The sequence below is a fragment of the Sander vitreus genome, chromosome 12, assembly GCF_031162955.1.
Source record: "Sander vitreus isolate 19-12246 chromosome 12, sanVit1, whole genome shotgun sequence".
Lineage (NCBI taxonomy): Eukaryota > Metazoa > Chordata > Actinopteri > Perciformes > Percidae > Sander > Sander vitreus.
This window is the reverse complement of record NC_135866.1, coordinates 17,565,852-17,589,805: the sequence shown is the minus strand read 5'-3', so window position 1 is coordinate 17,589,805 and position 23,954 is coordinate 17,565,852. Positions and strand designations below refer to the sequence as shown.

General features: G+C 39.9%; 2 protein-coding genes across 7 annotated transcripts; both read right to left on the bottom strand.

Moving 5' to 3' along the window:
* On the bottom strand, positions 1–17,975 carry LOC144526628 (epidermal growth factor receptor substrate 15-like 1). 6 transcript variants are annotated; one of them, XM_078264218.1, is made up of 24 exons: positions 17,809–17,972; positions 17,242–17,283; positions 17,020–17,109; positions 16,876–16,923; positions 16,695–16,790; positions 16,396–16,461; positions 16,186–16,311; positions 16,007–16,066; positions 15,624–15,890; positions 14,305–14,462; positions 12,172–12,337; positions 11,888–11,950; positions 10,656–10,741; positions 9,934–10,006; positions 9,468–9,629; positions 8,956–9,153; positions 8,116–8,280; positions 7,702–7,810; positions 6,704–6,843; positions 6,351–6,384; positions 4,925–5,010; positions 4,628–4,696; positions 2,488–2,504; positions 1–2,043 (listed from the first exon to the last, which is right to left on the bottom strand). In XM_078264218.1, the coding sequence occupies exons 1-24, from the start codon at positions 17,833–17,835 to the stop codon at positions 1,974–1,976; spliced, it is 2,418 nt and encodes an 805-aa protein (XP_078120344.1). In that variant the 5' UTR covers positions 17,836–17,972; the 3' UTR covers positions 1–1,973. The 6 variants fall into 6 exon arrangements, with proteins under 6 accessions (XP_078120344.1, XP_078120340.1, XP_078120342.1 ...); XM_078264214.1 differs by having other exon boundaries at positions 4,633–4,696; XM_078264216.1 differs by lacking the exon at positions 2,488–2,504.
* Positions 17,976–18,977: 1,002 nt separating this feature from the next.
* calr3b (calreticulin 3b) lies at positions 18,978–22,630 on the bottom strand. Its single transcript, XM_078264212.1, has 9 exons — positions 22,464–22,630; positions 21,928–22,029; positions 21,514–21,717; positions 21,335–21,429; positions 21,002–21,211; positions 20,673–20,786; positions 20,405–20,548; positions 20,221–20,313; positions 18,978–20,094 (listed from the first exon to the last, which is right to left on the bottom strand). The coding sequence occupies exons 1-9, from the start codon at positions 22,558–22,560 to the stop codon at positions 19,855–19,857; spliced, it is 1,299 nt and encodes a 432-aa protein (XP_078120338.1). The 5' UTR covers positions 22,561–22,630; the 3' UTR covers positions 18,978–19,854.
* Between the last annotated feature and the right edge of the window lie 1,324 nt (positions 22,631–23,954).

Here is a 23,954-nt window from a genome sequence, read left to right as displayed (position 1 = left end):
TGAGTTGATCAAGACTTCACTGAAGGAAAAGAAGAAGTACATATTAGTTCAAAAATATCTGCAGTGGGATATGCAAATGTATCACTCTCATTTCACTTTTTTTGGTTCCAATATCAATGCAAGATAAAAACAAACCACCTTAGATTCATGTTAGAACACCTCTGTACTGTACATTTTATCAAAGCATCAGTTTAAGACCTAAGAATAGAGTTGACTATTGCCTTCCTTCATAACACGTCATGTCTGTGCAATGCTGAGCTACTGTTCCTCGAGTCCACCTACAGTATATAACATCTATATTTATCACTGATACATTTATTTACTGGCTTACTTCTTTTTGCAGTTAAAATATGTAATTTAAAAGGCAAGACTTGTTCCAGGAATGTTAAAAATTACTTATTTTTTTAAGAGTTTTTTTTAATAATCACATACATACTGTGCAATATTACGTTATGTTGATAAATAAGGCGCTGTCACTCTGTACATGTTCAGTAAGCTCTGAAATATAGTGCATACATTATGTGCCGAATAAACCTGATTAGTGTAATATAATTACAAGGATGCAATATTTTAAGTCATTTAAAAAAATGTCCCCCAAATGGTTCATAAGACATTAATGAACAGAAGAAAAAAAATCCCAGAAAAAGAAAGATCAATCGGTTGATTTGAATTTTGAGAGAAAAGCAAAAAATTGGAAGCAGATGTCACTGTGCATCAGTGGTAATGTGAAGAAGTAAAAGGATACAACTAACAGCACCAGTATAAACAATGTAGGTTTATACTACTTCCATTTTATAGAGGCTTAAAGTTGTGTGGGAGTGCAAGTTGTTTGGGCGTAACAACAAGACAACCAATGATAAACAATCTGACTGTTGACATCAGAGGGATGGTTCAATAGCGCTGCAGATGGACTGAATTGTGTTTAAAAAAAAAAGGAAGACCTCAATGATTATCATTAGCATCTTAAATATTGTAAATGCAAGAGGCAACGGATAATATGGGGCTTAATCATATTTAACCAAAACTATGTTAGGACTAAAATGCTTGGCAGGGATTCCCAAAAATCATATTTCTACTTTGACATATAGATCCCACTTGAGGGTTTAATTATATTCAAACATGTCTTCAATAATCCTTGTACTTCAGGGACATAAATAATCCATATGCAGGCATAAATGGTAAGAAACAGCAATAACATTTGAAATAAAAACCTAAAGCATGCCATGGACGATCTGATCACTAAGCTCTGGTCCTTGTTTTCTTGTTCCAGTGCTTGTACATAAAACATCTAACTAATATTTACAATAGATGAAGTTTCTTTTATATATTAAAAAAAAAAAAAAAAAAAAAATTGGAAATTGGACAAACTCAAATCTTAGGCCAAAAGAGTAGTTGGCGTATCTGGTTTGACTTTCCATACAAATTTCTTTTCAAATATTAAAGGTTATATAAAACAGTTTATACAGTGCATTGAACACATACTTCATACACCACAGACTCATTGCGTTTGTATATAAATAAAACAAGTTATTTTTTACTTGCAACAGAAAGGCTTTTGGATAAGGCAGGGTGATTAGCCATAACAAGATATAGAGCTAGATGTAGGTTGTAGTGGAGTACCCTGCTGGTTCGGGTTGCATTAAATTGCTATGTTCTTGCAGGATGAAGCCAGGCTTAAATCAAGTGGCTCCGTATTGTCCTTGATTATAGTTGCCATGTAGTTTGGGAGCAATGAACCATAACTCGAGTCCAGTCATGGCTAGAGAAACACTGGTCCCTTACACAAATTGGTAACAGGGGCTGCTAGTCAGTGTTGGTGCTGTTGTCATGTGCCTGCGGACAGAGGACTGTAAGGCAGAAGCAAGAAGACAAAAAGATGTGGTGGGGCATGGCTGATTAGACGCTGGGCATATCGGCCCTGCTGAGAGCGATGGCCAGTTCCAGGTCCTGCTGCTCCTGGAGCCGCAGCCTCCTCAGCCTCTCCTGCTCCTCACGCTCGCTCTCCTGCTTGACCCACTCCAGTGTCTGGCTCTCACTTCCAAACTAGAGCAGAGAAACAAACATTAGATGTGGACAAATATGCAGAGATGCAGGCTAAATTGTCAGTATAAATACAAGTCATTGAGCGAAAGCAAAATGTAAAAATGAAGGGTGGATGCAAATTCAAAATCAAAATGTTTCTAATTAGGCAGAAGGTCAAAAGCTATGTCAAACATAACTGAAGTGATTTGATATATAGCAGTAAGAGAAAAATACAGACGTTTATATTTCACTCAGACGTTACAAAAAAAAAAGCCAAGACAGCAACACTAGAAGCTTGCTACACCATACACAGTGACAGTCTAGTGCCAAATTAGTGCTTGGATCAATGCGACTGGGGATATAAAAATAAATGTGCTGCTCATTAATCACCATACTCAGATTATGCAGTGCGGACAGGTTTTTCACATGCAAAGGATTGACCACCACGCCCTTGTACAGTCTTACCTTGACACATTCAGATCCTGGCAGAAAAACAAAAATTACAACACAGAGCTCGATATAAAAACACACACACACACACACATCCTTTTCACAACTGTCGTGCTGGCATTAAAGATACAATAAATTCATGTAATGTCAAAATGATACAAACAAGACACCAAAACCTGCCATGCACCTTCTCTCCACTTGAGAGCACGCTCAGCCGTCAGGCTATACAGGATGGCAAACTGAAGCGGATGGAGGACAATGAGGCAGTTAATCTGTTGTGCTCTGCTTCAAGGCATATCATGCTTTGACAGCACATAAGCCTTTAGGCTTGTTCTTCAAAACTTGAAAAAGGCTCCTCGAGTGCTACCTGACCAGGCAGGTTCTCCATATTGCTCACTAAAACTGTATAAAACCTGATTTCCTGCCAAAGGCTGAAGCCAGAGATGACAGAAAGCATGCAAAAGCCCCTTTACCAGGCAGACGGAGGCAACAATCTTGACAGACACAAATACGAGGACTGTCCAAGTCACTCATACAAACATTTAATTTCTTTCCACACCAAGCCTTTGCTTGCTCTCTGATGATCAGCTGGTGAGCACAGAGGTCAATCGCTAATATCACTGTGTGAGGGAAAGTTAACAGAATGAGGCCCAGTGACAGAGAGCTGACACCTCTGAGCCTTTAGCCCTACAATCTAAAGAGTGAGATCATGAGATCAGCAGCTCATGCAGACAAAGATACTTGACACAACAGAAAACTGTAAGTCGACTACACTTACAGAGCCCAAACCTGCAAAACCCACAGGGCAGTCTTTGGACGCTTTACTCGAGTGTGTCGTAACAAAAGAGTCTTTACTGTCTGCTGTGGAGCAAACGCTCTGGGACGGCTCTGATGCAGTCAAACTGAGCCGACCTCCTGGAGAAGGAAGACATTTTAATAAATACGAAAGCCATGTAAGACAACACTTTTCTCCAGAAGCCAACAACAGGTAGCCCCTTGGGAAAATCAGCTCACACCTTAAAAGACAAATGTGTACTATTGTGTTGCCAAATTTTACAGGAAGCTAACAGCTTTAAGCTCATGGCGTGCAGAGTAGTCACCCAGGGGAGAAAGATATTGGTTAAAAAAAAGGTGTGAACCGCATTTTTTTTTTTAGTACAGCTCACTGATGCATTGAAGCTTAACAAGCACAGTGTCACAGCTTTTTAGAACACATAATTGTAAAAGATGGACACACCCTTGTCTTTTGTAAGCTTTGAACACATTGCCTATAATGACGGTATTATAATGTGGCCATAATTATTCATTTCTCGAAATTTGTACACCAATGGCACATTGGCTGCATCTGCGGATTGAAGGGCTTCATGCTAATAAAAGCGCCACTATCTGATAAAGAGCAAACAGTAGAAATGTCAGCTTTAAATAGCCAAACTAAATGTGGACTTCTCACTTCCCCACATTGTATGAGGTACATCTCTGGGGCAAGCTTGCTGGCTAACCATGGCTACTTATCTCTACCCTTCTGTGTGTGGTAAAGCAAAGGGGAACACCAAACTTTCTCACGCTGTGGCTTCTGCTTAAGGAATAAATGCAAGATCACAGCGGAAGGGCATGTGCTGGGCATGGCCTGTGAGTAGCCTGTGACTTACACGTTATAAACCAAAACAACACGAGGCTGAATGCATCCAAGGCAATGAAAAGTACCTCTTAATCTAATCAAACTACTATACAAGTATAACTTAACATTGATATAAGTATAACTTAACATTGGCTAGTTCAACTGTTGCTGTCTTAATAACACTAACAAGTGCACATCACTCTGTAAACCCATAGTACTAACGTACCTCTACCAACAGCTTTCCTGTTTACAACTTCAAAAGAATAAACTGCGTTCTCTGCACCCTCTAAACTCAACAGGGAAGTAGTTTTTTTTCCCCGCAAGCCATCAGGGCACAAAAATGCCTTTCTAGTAGGACAACAGTCAATCACAATGAAATGAAACGTTGCCGCAAAAATCTAGTACTGACAACACTGGCATGATAAACTCTATTGATTTTAATGTAACATGCTCATTATGAACATCACTGAACCATTAATGTCAAAGTAAAGCTGCAAGCACAGTCATGCACACACACACACACACACACACACACACCTTACCATAGGGAGGTGCAGGCCGGTTAGGCACATTTTTCTTTGATGGGAGGACAGGGTTGTCCGACTTCTGTTCACACACAAGGGAAAATACTAAATAATAATGACTAACAGAAATGGCAGCCCAAATCTAAAGCCTCTGGCCTTATACTAGAGACTTCCTAAATGTGATAAATTGCCAGAAAAATTTGAAATCATTCATGACAGTAAAATCAACAACATGACATTCTACAGCACAAGTGGAAAATTATGCTTTATGGTGCACCGATTCATAACTCCAAGAGTCTCCAGAGCTTACCTTTGACATCTGACTAAAGTCGGCAAATCCACCCCCCTTGCTTCCAAAATAGTTGCTTCCAAAGGGGCTCACTGTCCCAAACACATCTGTAACAAGAGTACATTAAAATGCATTTGGAACATTTGACTAAGCTTATGGAAAGAGCCAAAAACTATAATGAAGTTCAGCCCTAGACCACACATTCAAAAATCATCTCAGCATCTTGCTTATTCTGAAAGGGCCTGCATGCTATTTTCAGAGAGGGGAATGTGGCATGACCGTTTCATTTTCCATGACATTTCACAAAAACCTAGAAAGCAGAGATTTGTTTAACCTGACGTATGCATCTGATCAGCTAATTAAAGGCGTCAGTTGGTGTACTGTTAACCAGAACTGTGCCTGTGCTGTTTTGAAGCTCAGTGGTATGCCACTTAATGAAAAAAAACAGCAAACTGCAGATGGTTACAGTGAAAAAACAAAACATTGTAATAGAATACGTTTGTTGTGAGTATGCAACCACAAGAGACCCCATTCATGTGAAGTACGCAGTGTTTTCTTTTACGCACAGTAACTCAGCTCAGGTCTACAGTTGCCTCTGTGTTCTTCTGAAGGTGTGTAGCATGGCAGAGTATCGACCAGAGGTAGCCACTAACTTAAAACAACTTCCGTACCGAATGAGGCAGAGCAGTTCAATAGCAGCAGATATAAAGACAGGACAGAGGCAGTAGAGAACTGGTTAAAGGAGTGGCAGTGTATTCTAGTAGAGCAGGACCGGCAGTTACAGAGTTTCTGTTATGTTTGGCTCCTGCAAGCCTCCTGTTTTTCCAGGGTAGGGGGAGTATTTTTAGTTGGCCAGTAGTTAAATGCGTAGGTACTCAACTAAAAATAGTCCTAAGCCACAGGAAAAATTGAAGCCACAAGTGAGTAAAAATTGTTTGCCCCTGATGCCGCCAAAAATAAAATTTAAATCTAACACGTCACCCAGAATGGCAAAGAATCAACCATTGAGACTTGTTTCATAACTAGAACGTTCTTTCACTTTCGGATGTCAGTTAATAGAGTTACATTCTGGGAAATCCGCACGGAAAATCTGCACTTTTTGACAAAGTGATAAAAAGTCACCATACAGTATGGTCTACTGAGGAAAATATATAACCTGCATCTTCAAAATGACTGAGAAGAACAAATAAAAGCATTGAATATTTGACAATCTGTTTTAATTTTGTAAGCAAAGTATATACTACAATATAGAAAACTGGAAACACAATAAAAGCTAACCTGAGGAAACTTATGACTTTACAAAGGCAAGAAGTCCAGAAACAACTAAGTGTTTTGGCACAAACAAATACTACCCCAGGTTAATCTTAACATTTAAAACTGAGAAGATCCAGAGTAAAATCTCTCTCTATGTATTGACATCCTTTGGTACTTGAGACCAGCAACGTACCTGGTTTTGGGCTGTTAGATGTGAGGGCACTTGGCTGAGAAAAACAAAGAACAGTAAGTAACCCATTTTAAAGAAAGCGATTAAAATACATACAAAATGACCACGTTAATGTAACCACAAGAAATCTCTCTTTGTCATGCTGGTTTGCTTTTCCAGGAATCTACAATAGTGAAGACACGTTCAGAGTTTGTTTCTATCAGCACTGACAACTATAGCAAGTCATTATACAGTATACAGAGGAGGACATTTTATTTTGAACTTTTGACAAAAGAGCATTGGTTTTTCTCAAGTCGTTTTGCTTACAAAAGACTTCCAACAAACATTTGGGAGGTAAAAGAAGAGGTGTTTGATACCTTGGCTGGTGGTGTGGGTTTTCTACTGAAGGGGTCAGACGATCCAAACAGGTTAGACTTGTCCGTTCTCTGAAAAAAATCTTCAGTTAAGTTGCCTTTGAAGGGGTCGCTTTCTTTGAAAGGATCTCCTCCAAATGGATCTAAAAAAGGACAAGACAGTAAGAAGAGAGCAACTAGCATGGCTGGGTACTGGCTTCAATCATCATACAGCCTCTAAGAAGAAATAATCTCTTTGCTTTCTAAGCTTTCTTTGTTTTCCACAGCATGCATTCAATCAGACTGGAACATACAACAAATATTTCCCAAAAAAAAAAAAAACTCCACAATTTTGGCATCTATAATGCAATTTTCAAATAGCCGAGCCATCGTCAATAGTAACTGCAATTGTTATTAACTCGACCCAGATTTTTTTTTAATTTTTTTTTAAAGGCAGCCCGCAAAATACGCTGTACACTATTCACAGTGGAAAACGAAAAGAGAAAAGTACTGCTACCAAAAAAGTGAACTGAGTCGAGCAGAGCCGTGCCATACAGTGGAAACATGGCATTAGTGTAACCTGGAACACCTGTGGGCCCCGGTGTGTTCCTAGGTTATTTAAGCATTTTTGCTGCCGCAGCTTTCTCTCCCTTCTCCCTACAGGCACCCATTGTTCGGTTAAATCTGCTGTCTTAAGATTATTCTTATGCCTTGTTTTGCACCTTACAACACCCATACATCACTCAATCATGCACACTTACACCACTGACTATACTGACATCCACCCCACATTTTAATAATCCTTAGTTGGCACTTTAATTTACTTAATTTGGTTTGATAACTTTTGCTCATTCTTTATCATAGTGTATCTTCATTTTGTTGTGGCCACTTGATGTTATAGGTCACACCCCACAACAGGGGTGTAAAATTACTGCAGGTGAACAGCTGGCAGAGCAGGGAATAACCTTGACCCTCACAGAAATACAGGAGTATACAAAAAAGATACAACAAGGTATTCAGACCTAGGAAGGGATCCGACTTGAAGGGGTCCTCTGTCTGGAAGGGGTCTGCTGGAGGCTCCTTAGCACTGCTGTTGTTGAACATGGCTCTCTTTGACTTGAATGAGTCATCCTAAAGAATGAATCCAGAAAACAAACATATCAATACATCTGCCAATAGTTAAGGCTTGACTATGCACTTACATACAGTATAATTCAGCAATAAACTGATTACTTTTAAGTATAGCAACTTAAAATGTTTGGGATGACAAAACTGGTTTCGTGAGCATATTTGTGTTTGCATTCCTCATAAACAGACACATTAAGATTAAGGTGATAAGAAAAGTGCTCCTCATTATAAGGAAAGGCAAATCAAGTTTCTGAGTTCTAGGCTAAATTCTTGTGGTGAAAAGAAGGATATATTCATGATCTCCTCACCGCACTTCTGAAACCTCCGTTCTCCTTCTCAGCAAACCCTTCACTTAAGTCCGGCAGGTTGCTGAAGTTTCCTCCGTTGATGTCGCTCAAAGCGCTGTTGTACTGCTCAATGGTCTTGGTCATCTCCTTTTGGCTGTCCTGGATCAGCGACAGCTTACTGCGCGCCTTAAAACACAAAAAAAGACCATATGTGATTCCATAAAACATACCGATTGGATTTCCTTTACAGTCTCTTTTTAATAGGTGTCAGAGCTGCTCAACAGTGGAGAATTTCCGACCTGGCAGAAATGGATAAGCCACTATGATTTCAAGTCACATTTTCAAATAAAAAAAAGTATTTTCAAAGCAAAAGTAGAATTTGCACATTATTACCTGAATAGTGGTTTATTTTGCAGAAGTCTAATTCGTCACTGATTTACCTTGGCTAAGAGTAAAAAAAACAGGCTCCTCAAAAGTCAAATCTTCAGCAGATTGAGGAATGCACCGGATTTTTAGCTAATTACATAAGTGGTGAATAGTGGTTATCAGTAAGTTGATCAAATCAATAAAATGCTTCAAATATGTGTGGCTCAGAGCAGGCTAAACACTTTAGCATTCCAGTGATGGAAGAAAAAGTAAAACTAAAAAGTCCAAAATTCCACAGATGGTAGAAGAACATAAACATACAAACGTTTCTACCCCCACAGGGAAGTCAGTATTATGATTAGATATCCCAAGCTGAATTTGTTCATTTTCCTCTAAAATCCTTCTAATTTCAATACTAAGTTGATCAGAGAGCTTAATGGCCCAAAAGTGGCAGAACATCCTTATGTAACCTGTAGTTACTTCGTCTGCACTGACCTGGTTGATCTCTTCCTGAGTGGTTTTGAGCGACTTGGTGATGCTGTCCAGCTGGACCTGACCAGAGAGCAGACTTTGCTCAAGCAGAGCCTCCTCTTCCTGCAGCCGGCTCAGGTCCGTCTTGGTGCGGCTCAGCTCTTCCTCCTGGCTCTGGAGGTCCGTCTCCTGAGAGCGGATCTGGCTCTGCAGAGACGAGATCTGGAGGGTGAAAAGCGGAAAAAAGGTAATCGGTATTAAGTATAGTAGAGTACAATATTAGTACTCAAAACACTCAATTACTTTGTTAAAAGTAATACGCATTTTCCTTGAAACAAACCTTGACCTCAACTGACTTCACTGTTTGACATCTGATTGATACCTGCTATCGCACTCCAAAAAATACCAAAGCATTATCCGCTTGCCAAAAAAACATTACACCACAACCAGATAACAACGGCATGTGCATTACCATATCACCAGAAGCACAATACAAAATATAACAGCATTTCATGTTTCAATAAGAAGTCTCGAACCCTCTGGGACTCTTCCTGGCACTTCTGCTTGACGTCATTGAGCATTCCCTCCAGCTTGGAGCGCTGCTGGTCCATCTCCTCCAGACGTTCCTGGGCATCCTGTTTCTGCGACTCTAGGTCCTGCAGGCTGCAGCTCTCCCTGTCCAATCCATTCTGCATGTCCTGAGGGTCGCCACACACACACACACACACACACACACACACAATAAATGATAGTGATTAATCTTCTTGAGTGGATCTCAAAACATATAACACTTAAAAAATGGTCCAAATGGATTTATAAGTTTGCCTTGTTTAAACATTTGTACTATGGAATTTCAGTCATATACAAACATGTATCTGCACCCCTGAACTTTGTATTGTTTCCAGGCTTCTCAGATGGACTTGTAGTCACTCATGAGTCACTATTTCACAGATATTTAACCATTAACAGATGACTTGAAAATTATTTTTGGCTCAGCCTTACCTGAACTTCACTATTTTGCTGTCTGATGGTTTCCTCCTTTTCCCTGATCTCTTGCTCCAAAATGAATTTCTCTCTGTAGGTGAACAACACGGGACAAGTAAAGTAAAAAAAAAGGGTATTATTACTTCCCACCGAAGCCTTTGTTGGCAAAACATAGAGCTTAAAGAGACAAAACTGTGTCAGTTTGGAACTGTGATATTTCGAAATAATTGTTGTGCCTTTTTAAACACGCTTGACTGATGAGGTTTCCCACATAACAATTTGATAAAATAAATTGCATGAAAGATATACTCTACATTATGGTCAGTTGTCTGTTAATACGGCTTTAAAACCTGATGTGGAGGGATTTTTCAAAGAAAAAATATTAAAGAAACATGGGGTGTCTGTTGCAACCATTTGATCCGTATTCTTTCCATGACATTTGTGACTAGAGGTGAAGCACTAAAAGAAGTCAGAATATTAACGACTGTAAAATATACTCTGACCGGCCCAGAGCAAGGCTCCATGTTGACACTGCTTTCTCCGCTAAGTATCTCTTAGAATGAAAACTATCTAATAACAGCACCTGGTTAAATAAAGGATAACATTATTTGATAAAAAAAAGAAAACATATCTAAGAGTTTAAATGAGCTTTAAACCTGAACACCACCCCACTACAACTGACCCTCCGTTTTCTCAAAGAAAGAGAAACAAAGCTATCCTCCTGCTACTCAGCGGCTCACCTCTGCAGCTGAGCTATTTCCTGGCTGAGGTCATCCAGCTCTTTGATGCCCGTCAGCTCGGCAGACCCCGTGGAGCTGCTGCTGTCCTGAGTGCGAGAGACAGAGACGGACGAGTGAGAGAGGCGAGATGGAGACAGAAGGCAGGTAGGACAAGAAAACGGACAAAATGGACGCGAAAAAGAGGGGACAAGGAAGAGAATGTTCAAATAGGAAAAGGGGACAAAAAGGAGGGAGAAAGAGAGCAGAAGGGACATGAATTGTAAGCGGGGGGGGGGGCCTTCCTGCTGAAACGTCTAACAAAACTAAAGACGCAGGAAGGAAATACAAACACCTCGCACAGCTAGAGAGGGGGCAAGAGTTCCAGACAATACATGAATGAGGAGAAATGCAAACAGACAAGAGAATACAAAAGAATTTAACGCTACGATTAAATCTTGTTTATATATCAGTGTTTTACATATCAAGCCTTTGACAAATCAGTGTCCCAGAATCCTCTTCTTTTACGAGCACTCAAAGCATTGGTCAGACATATGCTAGCTGTTGCCCTCCATGAAGCCTTTTTTATTTTCATGTTCAACCTCAAAAAGTGTTATTGTGTTATCTGTGTAAAATAGCTATTTGTTTGTTATGATAGTACTTGTGTAAGCAAGCAGCCCTTTTTAATTTATCTTTTTTCCAGACCTTTTTGTTCTTAATACAAAATGGAAAGCTGCAGCTTATTGTCTGTTTTCATGGTCTGACAAAAAATTTAAGTTGCCTTTACAAACAGCTTTAAAGATAGAAGGCCCGTTCAATCACTGGTTGGCCAAAGATATGTACAGTACATATGTACACCTGGATATTGTATATGTTCATAAACAACTAGGAAAGTAAGTGACACTACTTGTTTTACGAGAATGGATACATTATTAAGTAACTATAATGGACATTAGTTTACATTGGTTGCTTCGACAGACCATTGGTGATGAAATTGCAGCAGGTGGCAGTGTTTGCCTTCAGCACAGTTGAGGTTTAGAATTTGGGGAAACTCCAAGGCATGCCAAATATGTTACAAAGAGTAAACAAGAGCTGATAAATTCTGTTTTGCCCATTGTTGGATAAATAATTTGGGGAAATTAATATTGTACATAATACAAGGAACATGGTCATGTTTGCACCTAGTGCTTCAGACAGAGACAGAGAATATGACAGAACAAAAGCGCCACCTTGTGACATAAAGCTTAACTACTCACTCTGCGCATATTAGCTACTGCAGCAAGTTCAGGTCTCACAGCTGGCATAAGCCCCACATAGCTCTGTTAGACAGGATAGAAGAGAGCTCAAAAAAACAAAACGCATAAAAAAAGTGTTTTGCAAGGCAAAAGGAAGAAAGCAGAACTCAGCATTTAAAATGCATATGGTAGCAGGAAAACATGAGGCACAGGTGCAAGTGGCTTTGGAAAATAGGAAGAATGTTTAAATAAATAGGGTAACAAAGATGAAGCCGTGGTTACAGTGGGCTAAAGTCAGGACTCACAGGGCCCGTCGATGAGGCTGCCGTCCTTTCTGATGGGGGAATCATGTCTGGGGTTAGAGTGGACGGAGGGTCTGCGCCTTTAATGACCTTCTGCTGGATTAGGTACATGGCCAGAGAGAACTGCTCCCGGGTCAGCTTGCCCGTCTGTTTAGTGTCAGCGAGTCCCCTGTGGAGAGGAGGAGAAACTTCACTCAAAATAAAATATACTGTATTCTTCCTTCTGATGGTCGTTTCTACCATCTTGGTATTGCACACTTAAATCATTTTTCCTTCTTATGTTGCACCCATCTTCCGGAGAAAATGTTGTAATTTAAACTGTCCAGCAGATAGAGCTATAGAGGTAAACATGGTGAGATTAGCTACTGTATGTGTGGATGATTTAAGCCGCGTTTCGACACAAAACTATTTTGAAGGAACTACAAGGTTCCTTCTTCCCATTGTTAGCTGCGTTCCCAACATAGTCTTAAGACCTGTGAAGATTAGGCCGCTGCTGAGTCCGCTGCTATATAAAGCAACATGACAGCATGAGGGCTGCTGTTGGTTGCAGGAGTAAACACTCTGCAGCCCGCAGCTCAGTGTGTCATGAAATGACATGCAGCAAAGGGCCGCAGGTCGGAGTCAAACATGAGGCCGTTGCGTCAAGGAGTGAACCTCTATATATGGCCGTGCGCGCTACCAGGTGAGCCATCCAGGCGCCCCCCTCTCTGACTTTTTAAAATGAGTTGACAAGCCATCAGCAAAGCCTAAATTTACTTTTAATGTTATCAAACAAAGAGAACATTTTCAACCCTCATCTTAAAATGGTCATAAATCAATGTGCGAGTACTTACTTGTCTTATGAATAAAGCGGTCAGCAAGTTGAAGCAGCCGTGCTGTGTGTGTTTGACCAATCAGCGACGGTCATCCCTCAAACCCCACCCCGAAGGTTCCCGTACTTTAGAGAGTCCCTATTATGCTTTTTGGGATTTTTCCCCCATCTTTTAGTGTGTTATATATTTTTTTGTGTATGTAATAAATGTATAAAGTACCAAAAGATTTTTACTCCAAATAGAGCTCTCTCTCCAAAGAACAGCACTTTTCTCAACTGCCTAAAAAAACCTTGCCCACATCCCGGTTTAAAATTCCTCAATAAGTGATGTCACTGATTGAGAATGCCAGCCCGGTTTATATGTGCTGCCCATAGGTGCTGCCTGAGCAAGCACAGCCCGCCCAGTAGCTTGTTTGAATTTGATCAGAGCAGAAAGGGTTTTTCGGTGTTTCAGGTGGAGGCAATGCAGCAATGGGCAATAGTATGTTTTTGAACATCAAAGCATGTAAACCTATTCTAGTAGACCCCAAGAGTACAAATATGATGCTGAAAAGGAGTATAATAGGGGCACTTTAAGAAAGTACTACCCTTTGATCAGGGCTTTTTGGAAGGCCACAATAATAATATATAATTGTTTATAATAATAATAATAATAATTTAGACCCTGGTCCCTGTGGTTGAAACGCAACAAGTTCCTCAGAAGGTTCCTAGTTCCGGAAGAAATGCCTGTTTTACACTTGCCCGAGAAGGATCTTGTAGATCGAAACATTGCCGAAAAAGGGGAAGTAAACTATTTACTTGGAGCCTAACCCGCAATTTCCACCAACTGCGGAACGGCTGCGGATCCGCTCCGGAATGGCGGCGGAGTCATTAGGTTTCCATTAAAGTCAATGTGTGTATTTTCACTGACTGCAGAACGGCTGCGTTCCGACTCCGTCCCAGCTCCGGCGGTCTGCAGCCCTCCGGAGCAGATACGCAGAGCTTCTATTTTTGCCGGACGCTGGAGAGCTCCGCAGCAATTCAGCACAGGGCAGATTGTGCGGGACAGGAACTCGAGCACAGAAACAAAATAAAATACACCGTGCTCACAGCGGATCATATTTCCCTGCACTACGCCTTGAAAACATTATAATGGGTGGAGACAGGTTTTGTGGTTCTGTTTATAGATCTCGTGGGTCCGCGTGACTTCAGCTGTCAGTCATGGCCGCAGCCGTTCCGCAACAAATCCGGACCTGGTGGGTATTGAAGGACGGCAGAGCACGGAGCCGACAGCCGTTCCGCAGTTGGTGGAAATTGCAGGTGTGAAGACCTTCTTTGTGCCTCACCATATCTGTGCCAGCATAGTCTGGGAGAGACTGGACTGCATGAAGATCTCTATGACCTCAGTTCCATTTACGAGGCCGTCATTGTCGCTGTCTGTTTTCTTGAAGATCTCATCATATAGCTCCCTGTCAGCCACCGGTACCACCCAGTTCACCACTGGCTGTAATGAACAAAACACAAAATTTGTGTGATTTTAGATTGGGGAGAACATCTCCTAAGAGCAATAATTTAGTAAATAACGGGTGGTATTTAATTATGTATTATGTTGGTTAAAAGTAAAACATGAACTGAACTTAGTGACCAATGAGGAAAATATTTACCATAAATAACAACAATCTACAACCGACCTATCACACATATTCAAATAAAAAGGTGAAAAAAAAAAATCTAGGTTTCAATTCAAGCTACTGTAACTAAATGAGCTAATGCAAGTGCTAGTACATGTAAGAAAATTGCATTCTAAGAAATCTGGTATCAACTTTTGGCTTTGGGTAAGTTAAACAGAAAATATAAAACTGAGAAAATGGCAATTAAGCTGGCAAGGAGAAAAGAACAGGATTGAGAAGTGGTATAACAGTGGGGGAAAAGAAGTGTCATGATAGCCATGTCAGCAAATCATGGTACAAGTGTGAACAGAGTCTTGCTTCTCTTCATTTTCAAGGAAACCTGTTTCTCCAAAAGTCATGGGCGAAAAATTCCTGCAGCTATAACAAGGTAGAGAGGAACACACTGGCCTGTGCACAATGCTCAAAACAATGTGGCAAAACAGGTCCACCCATTAGCAACAGAAAATAATTGATACATGAAATGCTGGTTTCCAGGCTCTGTCCTCGTAACACTTAATTAGTGAGGAGCAAGAAAAACAAAATGTATTGATTTGTCCAAGAGGACGGAATGCTATTGTGTTTTTCACCTTATACTACTTGAAAATAACAACCCACATTTAGAAAGTGACATCCTACGATATCCCAAGAATCCCAAATTCCATGAGGCAGCTGTGTGAAACTACCCAAGCTTGCAGGCATAACATCATGTGAGTCATGTTTCCTCCCCCCATGAAGGAAAATAGAAACACAACTAAAATAAATTATTATTTTTAAACGAGAAAGTAGGGCAGGACACTAAGTAGGTTATAATTTCTCCACTTTCACTAAAATTATATGTGAAAATAAACATGATCATCAGTGTAGGAAATGTATTCCTAATAATATTATGATATTCATTTTAACCCTGGAAAAAGCACTTCCTCCCCCACAGTGCAGTGACGAGGTCACTGCGCCTACATCAACACCTCAAGAGAAACGCAAGTGAGGCAACATACCGGTGAGCTGGATTTAAAGGAGTGTTTAGGAGAGAGGTTGACAGTACTGGTGCTGAAGGGAGTAGCACTGGCCACAGGAGGAGTGCTTCGCAGGGATTCTTTTAGAGGGGCTGGGCCAGCCATAAGCCCAGACATAGTAGGCAGCACAGCCACAGCACCTGGCAGGGTTCCTGCAGACTTCTTCCTTTTAGATGGGGGGATGAGGGAAGTGGGTAAGGTAGTTGGTACAGGCTCCTTCTCCATGGCGCGATACACAAGATGCAAGGCCTAGAAAATGGCAAATCAAATAATGTACTCATATCTAAAAAATAAAATGTATTAGCTTCCCAGAATTACTCTGGAGTGACAGTAAAACGTTAAGTTAACAAAAGACACCAGCTTACCACTGTGAATTCATCTTTGTCCAAGTGTCCATCTTTGTCCACATCACTTAGGTCCCAAATCTACAAAACGACAAAGTTAATGCAAATATGAACAAGCTTTAGCTCTTTTGAATTGTTGACACTGCAATGTCAGGAAAGAGAAGTGTTATGTGTTACATCACTCCAACATGTAATATCACCTTTCCTAACGCATCCAGAGGTAGCTTGGAGTTTATCAAAACTGGCCTGACTTTATCACCGGAGAGGAGACCGTTTACAGGGGACAGACTCTCAAAAATGCCCTCAAACTTCCCTTTTTCATCAGACTGGGAAGGGGAAAAAAAATGATGTTTAGGTGACAAGCTTGGTTTTTTTTTCAAGAATGTTCTTGACAAATGATATCAACTCACCCTAATTGCCCACTGGGAGTCAGGTCCCGTCGTTAAAACACTTAATAATGGGCTGTTAGTGTCTTTCTGTAAAAAATGAAGCAAGGATAAGGATACCAACAAATAGAGCAGGCAAGCACAGTAAAACCTGGGGAAAATACAGTTAGGGATGTAATTTCCCATTACAATATCCCTTTCTGAGATATTCAATGTTCCTTCATTTCTCATATGAGCAACAGAGTTAGCTTTTCTCTACCCAGTGTGTTCTGTACCACATCTTTGGATATTGCAATTGTCAGGAGAGTCATTTCATCACTTACAAATTTTGGAGCAGCTAAGTTTTGGTTGAGGTTGTTAAGGCTGATATCATTTCCACCCTGTGCTGAGGCCACAAGTCTCAGAGCAATGAAGAAACCCTACAAAAGAGGGAGAAAGCAAGTCAAATCTGATGTTTAATGCATACATCAATCACTGCAAATTTACAGAAAAATGTAGCGTTACCCGTCTGTCCAAATAGCCTTTTCCTTCTGAATCTGCCAAATCCCAAATCTAAATAAATAAATAGCAAGAAAGAAAAACTGTTTAGATGCTATTGATCGAATAAGTGCGTTTTTGTGTGTGCGTGTAAGCAAGTTTGTGACCCACCTTCCCCAATGTACTATCTGACAGCCCTGACTTCTTTAGGAACTGAGCTGCATCTCCAGCCGATATTTTGCCTGTGTTTCCTGGGTCCAGCTACAAACCACCAATAACAAAACACTTAATGGATACAGCAGTCATAACTCTATTTATCAATTGATTTTATATGAAGCTAAATGAACACTAGAAGACCTGGAAAGGAAATAACAGCGGTAACCCCGACCTTACCTGTCTGTAATAATTTTCATAGGCTGGGTTTCCACTTGATAACTGGAGAAGCAGACATGATGCAGACAGATGAGAGGGTTAGCTCGCACATACACTACATTAAGTTGTTAGAAAGCTTAGCTAGAACGTTAGCATACTGTAGCTAACGTTACATCATTCAATTTTGTCCGTATGAGGTCAAACTAAATAAACACAACGCTGATCGCTAACGTTAGCTAACTAACTAAAGGTTTGTTTTTGTTCAGTTTTAGCAACTAGTTATCCTTTTTTTATTTCATCAGTACCGTCACCGAGACTAACGTAACTACTTTACTTGCAAAAGTAACTTCCCTTTTTAATTAAAACGTTACATTAACTTTACTATCCTTATTACTTAACGTTTTCCCTAACGTAAGCTAACCATGTCAACTTAGTTGACAGCGAAAGGGTGGTAATAGGGTTCCACTGACCAATATTCAATATAGCGTATAAACGAGTAATGCGGTTAGAACATACGACTGTCGCTGTCACTTCATAGTAATCATTAATGGAAATTGCGACTTTTCTTGAGCTATTGAGAGTTGTTACCTGACTCAGAGTCATGAGCGCCGCCATATTTCCTGGTGTCTCGGGAGTGCGCAAACGAATCGAGCGGGCACGAGCGGCGACCGATCGGAGGGGCCCTGGTTCCCGTTCCGGTGGGTGTACCGTCTCGGTAATTATATACCGTCTATGGTCATCGTGGCAATCTCTGAACCCACCACCTACTGACGCTGATAGGGATTAGAGATGGGAAATGATATTGTCCCAGTCATAAACTCTGACTGGACAGTCCTTATTGGAAAACACCACATGACCAGGCACAGCTGGTAACCAGATTTTAAGGTAGAGAGGTGTAGTCTACATGATACGCACTAAGTAAGCTCCAGGATTTCCATATACCCACTTAAAAATGCACAATGACATGTAACAACATACTTTCCATCATAATTTTGATATATTTTGAATTGTCATGTTTTTTTTCTTCGCATAGGCTAAATAAAAGGTATTTGCACCGTAAATTGGTGCAAAAAAGTGTAAAACATCCCCCGATCCCCTGTCTGGTCTAGAGTCCACGTGTCAAAACCTAATTTTTACTTTGTGTTGATATACCACAAACTGGCATGCATTATTTGGGTTTTGAGTATTCACTCTGCAAAAATTGAACTGTTACTATATCAAATATATCACTTTCAGCAATTTCTGTTATGTAGGTCAGTCAACAAGTTATAACTGTTTGGAATGGAGTTTGGAGTACAAGAAATCTCTAGGAAAACTTTTCCACTTACGTCCTTGTTATAAAAAAAATGTAATTCCTAATTTTGAATTTAAAAATAGTTTATTATATACAGTTAGAGGAAATGGAACTTAATTTGTGAACCCATACATGGACGTGCGTAGACATTTTGGGGGGCAGGGGCTGAAGTGAAAAAAGGGCACTTCATTTTTAATTTTTTTTTTTACAAAAAGTTAAATATATTAACACAACTCTGACTTCCTTTATTTTAATCTGAATGCAAAAAAAGTCTATATATATATATTGTGCATCAATTCTTTGCCAGTCAGACTAATTTAGATTTAAAAACTAAGTTTTTGTTTTCCATTCTGTGCAACACTGCAAAACATGGAGAATGTGGGCATAAATTCAGATAATTATAATATAGTTTTAACTATATAGTTATAAAATGTGCAAATATAGTACAAATATGACCAGGCCAGAAGTTTATATCTTTTTAATAAAAATGTTGGTATCAATAACATTCTGTCCAATAAAAATGTGTGACCCTACGTGATGTCATGAGTCACACCAGGGGCTCACCATCTGTTTATCCAGACTTTCAGAATATAATGCAGGTTCCATCACATTACCATGAAGACATTCATGCCACTTCACTGTAGATAAACAACTTCATTGTGCACTTAGATGAAGATTACTTTATGTCTGCTTTATTAATGTATATGTCTACACTTCATTCAATTATGAATTCTAGAGTGTAGAAAGGAAAATAAAGTCAGTGCCACAGACCAAAATTTGTTACATTACATTCTTGACTTTTGTGATTATCTTATGCAGAAAGTCTTATGGTTTATGCATTATACGTTCAGTTATGTGCATTTTTTGTTTCACCAGGTTGCAAGAGGAATTTTCATCCTGGAAAGTAAAAAATCTGAAGGGCTAATTCTTATTCTCTGCAAATCTCAATATGTCATTTTTATCACAGCTTCTGGTTAACGGTGCAACCTGTGCCAGAGAATCTGCAGATAAAGTAGATGTGTAGATCAAGAAAATCATGAAAACAGTGGATGTCAGTGCCTCCCTTATTACACAATGAGGAATAGACTTTTGTTGAAAAACCTTAGAATCAACCCAGCAGTTCAGGGGCAACAGAGTAATATCATGACTAAAACCAAAGAGAAACTAAGTCCTTTAACAAACACTTGTTAATGGACCCCCCCCACAATTACATCTGCAACCCCCCAAATTGGGTTGTGTCCAAATCTCAGGGAAAGGATGCACAGCAGCCACAATACCCCTGGGAAATACAGGACAGTTTCTAAAGGAGGGACAGAAAAAAAATCTCTGACCACACCTCCTCAAAGCTCATCTTTAGGCTTTGCTTCCTCGTCATCCATTTCTGCAAGTGCCTCCTCCATGTCATCCATTGTTTCTTCCTCATCAATGTCTTCATCATCATCATCATCACCACCATCATCATCATCATCATCATCATCATCATTATTATCATCAACTTCGGTGTCTTGTTCTTTGTTCTTTTCCTCCTCTTCTTTCCGTTTCAGGTCATCTTGCTCCTGTTTCATTTTACTCTCTGGTTCCTGTGGGAAAAGTTTATATTTAGACAAACCATGTCACCTACTCTATTCAGTATCTCACTGGAAATAGCTTAATGTGTTGTACAGATGACAACCTATGGTTTAAAAAGAATACCAGCACCAACATACCTTTGTCACACCCCATGTCTCCATTGTAATGTCTTCTGCTTCCTTTACATCGTCTGTGATCAGGAAGTTGTCAAAGATGGTACCAGATTTCACCTAAAATAAACAGTAACAAATGGCACGGTGTAGTTTAAGCATCACTATTGCAACAACATTACTATTCAAAGATGATGTCTTTCTCTCTCACCTGCCAAAGATCAAGTCCTAAAACAGAAACTTTGTCAAACTTGTAGATGTTTGAATCAGGACTGTATTCCGGATTGTCAATCTCAGGATGCACCCAGGGTCCTTTGTAGTTGGGGTTGTCGATCTGTTTGGGCTTCCATTCTCCCTGCAATACAGAAGATATTCATTGGGCTGCAATGGCTTTAGCAGAGTAAATGTTAACCATTTCTCAGGCAGAGGAGATCACCCAAAGCATAAGCTCTGGACATGACAATCCAACTTCAGTCTACCTTGTACTCTGGGTTTGGGATCATGGGTGGCTCCCACTCTCCATCCATATCCTCATCCCAGTCTTCAGGCTTTTTAGCATCAGGGTCTGGAATGTTTTCAGGTTTGTCCCAGCCCTAAATAAGAACAAAAAAGATGAAAGTTGAACTTTGAACAGGTTGAACAGGACTGCTGTGGAAATCTAGGAGAGAAATTGAAAAACACTCCTCCAGTCTGCCTTTTACCATGGATGTTACAGCACTTTCAGTAAGTGCAAAACAGAACAAAAGTAAATTTTCATGCTGGATGAGGTTGCTTAACGTTATTACTTAATATTTGTAAGCTTATTCACCTCAGGCTTGGTGTCATCAGCATCGTCAATCTTGGCACGATCATCCCAGTCCTCTGGCTTCTTGGCTTCGGGGTCCTTAATTTTCTTAGGTGGCAGGAAGTCCCAGTCATCCTCCAGACTGCCAGATTCTACCTTCTCGTTATCAATCTTCACCTCATAGGTCTGATCTGGATTCAGGATTAGCGTGTACATGTGGGTCAGCTCATCATCCTAGATGAAACAGAAGTGTATGAATTAAGCCACTGGTGCAGAGGCAATGCACGTTTGTATGTATATTACAAGAAAAAAAAGAAGAAAAAAAATACTTTTCAAAATTTAAAATGCCAGAATTACCTTGCACTTAATCTCTTTCTTGATGAGGTGATTCTTGCCCTTGTAATTGAAGATGACGTGGACTTTCTTGGTGCTGTAGCCACAGATATCAGGGCCTGGGTGAAATAAATGTAATTAATAAATTGTTATTGTAACCATTCAATTATAACTGGTCATTACCATGAAACATTATTACTTACCAAACATGATGTAGTATGAGGAATCTCCATGCATGTCAGCCTGATCCAAGTCAGCAGGGAATACCTTCACATAGCCACCACCACAGTCAATCTTTTGCTCATGCTTAACTGTAAACTGAATGACCAAAGGCTTGTCCTCATTGCTGAAAGGCTCAAAACGGGCAGAGGTAGCATAGAAACGAGCATCCTGGCTTGTTTGCAGACCTGGAAAAGAAAGTGTAAAGAATTTTTTAGCAAGACAAAAACAAAATAGGTTCTCTTTGGCTAAGAGTGTGGAGAACTGTACTAGAAAAATAGGGACACCAAGGCAATTAAACACAGACTGAATATAAGAATTGACCAATGAAGAGTTACTCTTAATCAAGCACGTGATTCTTGTTTTATAAAAAGTGGATTAGAACACAAAACGTTTACCTTTGTCTTTCTCAGCATCTCCATAGAAGTTGCCAGCCGTTAGTTTCCACTCTCCATAATCAGATTTGTGTTTGGAGTTTACCCAGCGACTTCTCCATTCATCTGAACAGAAAAAGACCAGTTCGTTTGCTGAGTTTTCAACACTCGGGGCACCTCTTTCAAATATATCAAGCTAACGTTACTACTGTCAACGTTTATTGGCGTGACTCTTTGAAATTATCAAAACGGTGAAATTCGTTTGATTAGCTAACGTTACCGTTACAAATGTATACTACAACTTAGGCCACAGCTAACTTAAGCGTCTGTAGCTTACGGGCCTTGCTAAAGTTAGCCAGCTGCCAACCAGTTAAAGTTAGGAAACTGAGACGGGACGTAGTTTACACTGAATCACCGACTGAAAAATAATCGTGAAGAGAACAGGCTTTCAAGAGAATCTGACGATGATAATTGTGACATGATGATGGCTAACAGTCAAGCTAACATGCAAAACTTCCTCCAGTTAACGTTAGTGTTATACATTTCTATAACAAACTTACCACCGTCCAGAAACTCCTCCCGAAAGTAAACCTTTGCATGCACGCAGTACACCGCTAATATTACCGAAACTACACCCAAGACTTGCATTTTTCCCATCTCAACTCAACTTTCCACTTCTGACAACGTCCTTGCTGAGTATTGAATACCTTGTGGATAAGGAAGAGAAGAGTGTATTTTAGAGTCGCTTCAGCGAACAGATGTCTGCCTGCTATTGGACAACAAGATTGTGTGTCTGGACCAATAAGAGTAGACCACGAAACATATGTCCCCGCCGCAGTCTGATCCGGGGTCAGTGGTTCTTTTAGATTTTGTCATCATAGCGACAGTCTTGTTGAGCAGGTAGTGGTCCTCAAACTGTTTTTAATAATGTAAAGTTACCCCCTTCGAAATATTTTGTACCCCAGACCAGCACAAAACGTTTTCAGTAGAAATACAAAGTCCTAGCTATTTAAAGAGGCATCTTATTTCCTAAACAACAATATTGTACTGTAACTGAAAAACACCTAAATGCTAACTTATGTGCAGATTAAACAACAATATATAACACATTATTTAGTGAGCCTTATAGATGCTGGAAAAGTTTGTTACTGGCCAGACTACATTTCAAATGTTTGCAATCATTAAATACATTCATTATTATAGTGTATACATATTTTAGGAATTATGCATGACTACTTTTTTAAATAAACATGTTAAAAGAACTCTACCCCCTGCAATACTCCAAAGGACCCCCATTTTGAGAAAAACTTATAGAGGGTGCCAAATATCAAATACAGAAAATAAAATGGGGCATGTTCAGCCCTCTCCACAGCGCTGTAGAGATAGGTCTGGCAATGCAAGACTAGTTCAGCCTATGGTTCAGCCCTTTTTACAGTCTATGGTTCAGCCCCGACAAAAACGTAGCAAAACCATGGATGTACCAGAGAGTATCTTTGGATTTACTTAAACAAAAACCTTTATTTAAACTGAAACAACGCTACTGTGTGCGCAAACGCATAGGGCTTACAACTGAAAGAAATATATGGACAAACATAATTAAACCTTTGACAAGTGTTCGTTGGCTTATAGTTGCACTGGAACCTATCTGGAAGCTCTACACAAGAACCACACAGCAGCATGCCTGTTAACCCATGACTTTATTGACCCCCCTATCAACAGTCACCTGCACAAGGTTCCTGCCCTCGTATCTCCTAATACTACATCCCCCTTTCTAAATTAAGGATGTTGTCCGTGCAGATTCATTAATAACATAATAAGCCTATTCAAATTCTAAATAGAAGGATCTTCAGTTTACATATAACGGTTCTATCATTCAAATATCAAAATAAGTAGCAATAATAACACATATGGCTCCTCTTAACATTTACCATACTGCTAGCTTTGAAACATTTTAAACTGATGCTTCTGTAAACACTTAAACAGCACCTTCCAAACAGCTAAAGTTTTCAACAATCGACTGTTCTCTTTTAAAATTAGGTTTCACTTTTTTG